Source organism: Populus euphratica, unplaced genomic scaffold (genome assembly GCF_000495115.2).
Source record: "Populus euphratica unplaced genomic scaffold, PopEup_1.0 scaffold111.1, whole genome shotgun sequence".
Classification (NCBI taxonomy): Eukaryota; Viridiplantae; Streptophyta; class Magnoliopsida; order Malpighiales; family Salicaceae; genus Populus; species Populus euphratica.
In genome coordinates, this window is record NW_011499877.1 from 1818540 (window position 1) to 1821207 (window position 2668).

The 2668-nt window shown below is 32.5% G+C and overlaps 1 protein-coding gene across 3 annotated transcripts in view; it reads right to left on the minus strand.

Annotated features, from left to right (window-relative positions):
- Nucleotides 1–1378: 1378 nt before the first annotated feature.
- The window catches only part of PUM6 (pumilio 6), an 11231-nt gene continuing 9941 nt past the window's right edge, over nucleotides 1379–2668 (minus strand). For 2 of the 3 annotated variants that reach the window (XM_011030414.1, XM_011030412.1), the window contains one exon: nucleotides 1379–1876. In XM_011030414.1, the coding sequence (XP_011028716.1) occupies nucleotides 1860–1876 (17 nt within the window). In that variant the 3' untranslated portion in view covers nucleotides 1379–1859. The remainder of the gene's footprint in view (nucleotides 1877–2668) is intronic. The other variant, XM_011030413.1, reaches the window with a different exon arrangement.

Here is a 2668-nt window from a genome sequence, read left to right on the forward strand (position 1 = left end):
TATATTTAGCTAAATTTATTATGTTAAGGTGAAAGAGTTTCACTAATGGTATTAAGATAAGTATAATATAAACTCAATATAGATTTCAATACTTATATCATAAACAACTTGTTATTAACATGTCTTATCTTTTTATCTTACGAATTTTTAATACCTTGCTTGTTAAATGATCAATCTAGATTTGTATTGTATAACATTTGGTAGAACAAATGCTTGACACTTTCATAACCAATTGTATGGTATATCCTACACATGTACTATGAAAGGAACTTGATTTGTTGTTAATATAAGTTAGCATCATAAATTCCTGACAATATTTAAAATTTTGGTGTTACTTAAATAAGATAATTAATGTGATCATGTTAACAATTTATAATAAGCTATTAATGACAAATCATCCGATTGGAATCTCCTTTATGTGTAGTTTCCAGTTGAGTAATAAAATGAGTTTATATTACATTTATTTTTAATACTATTAATGGATTCTCTAACCTTGACAGCTGTTTTTAATATTATTTAATCTTCACATTAATCTCACATTTTAAAATTCTCTTTAACTTATTATTATTATTATTGTAATTTATATAGTTAACTCCATGTAGTTTAACTCTAATCTTGCCAAGTTATTTATTATTTCGACACTCATATACTTGGGATAAGACATCAATCTTTTAGTTGTGTTCCCTCTCAATTTCAAAATTTCAATTCTTTAAGAAACTAACTGATAAAAAATCAAAACAAAAAAAGCATAATCCAAAATAATAGACTTAAGAAATAAAAAAACCAAAATCTATCAATATCAAATGACAAATATAAAAACATAAATAGCAAAATAAATTCATAAGTATGAATGATATGAAGATAAAGAATTATGAAAATAAAAAAACTAAAGTATATACGTTACCCTTTCCTTTGCTTATGGTGTCGAAGGAGGGAGCCATGATATTGAAGTGACATTGTTAGCACGTATTACGAAAGGCTTAACTTCTTAACTTTACAAAGTGACAGGATGCACCTGTGTCTGCATGGGGACTAGGGAAACTTCTTCTATTTGTTCAGAGATTCTCTCCCCTACCCTCATATTTAAAATGTTTTTTTACCAGTCAGAAAATAGCCACTCCCATTCATAAAGTTAAACTAGAAGAAATGAAATTTAAACCCAGATTCTTGCAACCCAAGAAAAAGACAATACTACAACAGTACCTACAACAGAAATATCGCAAGTCACCCTTGCATGAGCAAATTTACAAAAAGAGGTGAGCTGACGAATTCAAGTTCCTCCCAGCTTGTAATGAACGCATTTGAGATCATCTTAATTTTCTGGGAAAACTTCTAGGAGTACGATTTTTCCTACATATGGAATTCATCACGAAGTTACTGCTTTGTCCCCAGCAGAAAAGAAAGAGACATGATATTGCTATATTTTCCAACTTCTATAAAGGAAAGCCAGTTACCAAACAAAAACAAACCCATCAGAAGATTTTACAGCGTTTGCCATCAGGAAGCTTTTCCTTCCAAATAATTCATTCCCTTCGAATCTGTTGCAATCTAAACTGTTGTCCTACTGATGCTCCTTTTCCTTTGGGTCCAAATTGTTAAACTACAGAACATAAATACAAACCGTTTGATGGCAAACGTTTACAGACTTTACAGTTCCAACCCTGTTCCTAATGGTGGAAGCTTCCTGAGGCATTCATGTATTCTTAACATGATCAAGTCAGAGATTGCTTGCATGATACGGTTGTTGCATGTCCCATGCTACTTCTGCAAATGTTGGAAGAATGGGATCAGCTGTGAGGTTGTCACATGTTGCAGCGGCGCTAGTACTTGACAATCCACAACAGTGCATCTGCGTCATATCATGATGTTTGTCCCTCTGCATAAACGATAAGTTTAATGGGCAAAGTGAGAGCAACAACAAAGCCTGAATCCCAAACTAGTTGTGGTCGGCTACAAAAGCAAATTTTCAAATAATTTAAGGACACTGCTAGTTTCGTGTTCCATTTACCAATGAATCAGCCAGAATCAATAGCCAGTAGTACATTATTCACAAAAAAGGTAGAAACCCAAACCCAACATGAAAATTATCATAAGAGATTTTTTTAAAACCGATAGTATCCTATACAATCCAGTCAAAATATCTAGAATATCTAGCCCTCTCTCTCAACCAGGACAATATCCAAACTGAAAGGGTTTGTATTAAATGGTGCATCCATACAAGTTGAAATCATGTGTTCGTCCAAGCTTGATATTGTAACTCATAAAGCAAATATGAAGATATTATGGGAAGTTCAAGTTGAGATTCTCCCACTTAGTCATTTCAGGGAAATTAACTCCCGGGGGGGTCTTTTGAGTAGTTTTTGACATAAAAAGATGACTACATCGTAATAACTTTGCACCATACTTCATTTTGGGAATGATGGGATCTTCTGGCACAGGGACATAAGATTTCCAATCACATTTATTGCTTTTTCATGGAATTAAAAATTCCTGAGTTTCATACCAAAGTCACCACTTTATTGTCCCCAGACTGTTGTATTTTCTAACCTGCTATTCAAATGACATCTCTTCCAAATTATGAACTCAATATCTCTTCAAATAAATCTTCAAGGAAGAATTCATGTGTCCATTTTTTATTTCCCTACCAATAATACTTAACTAGATATTG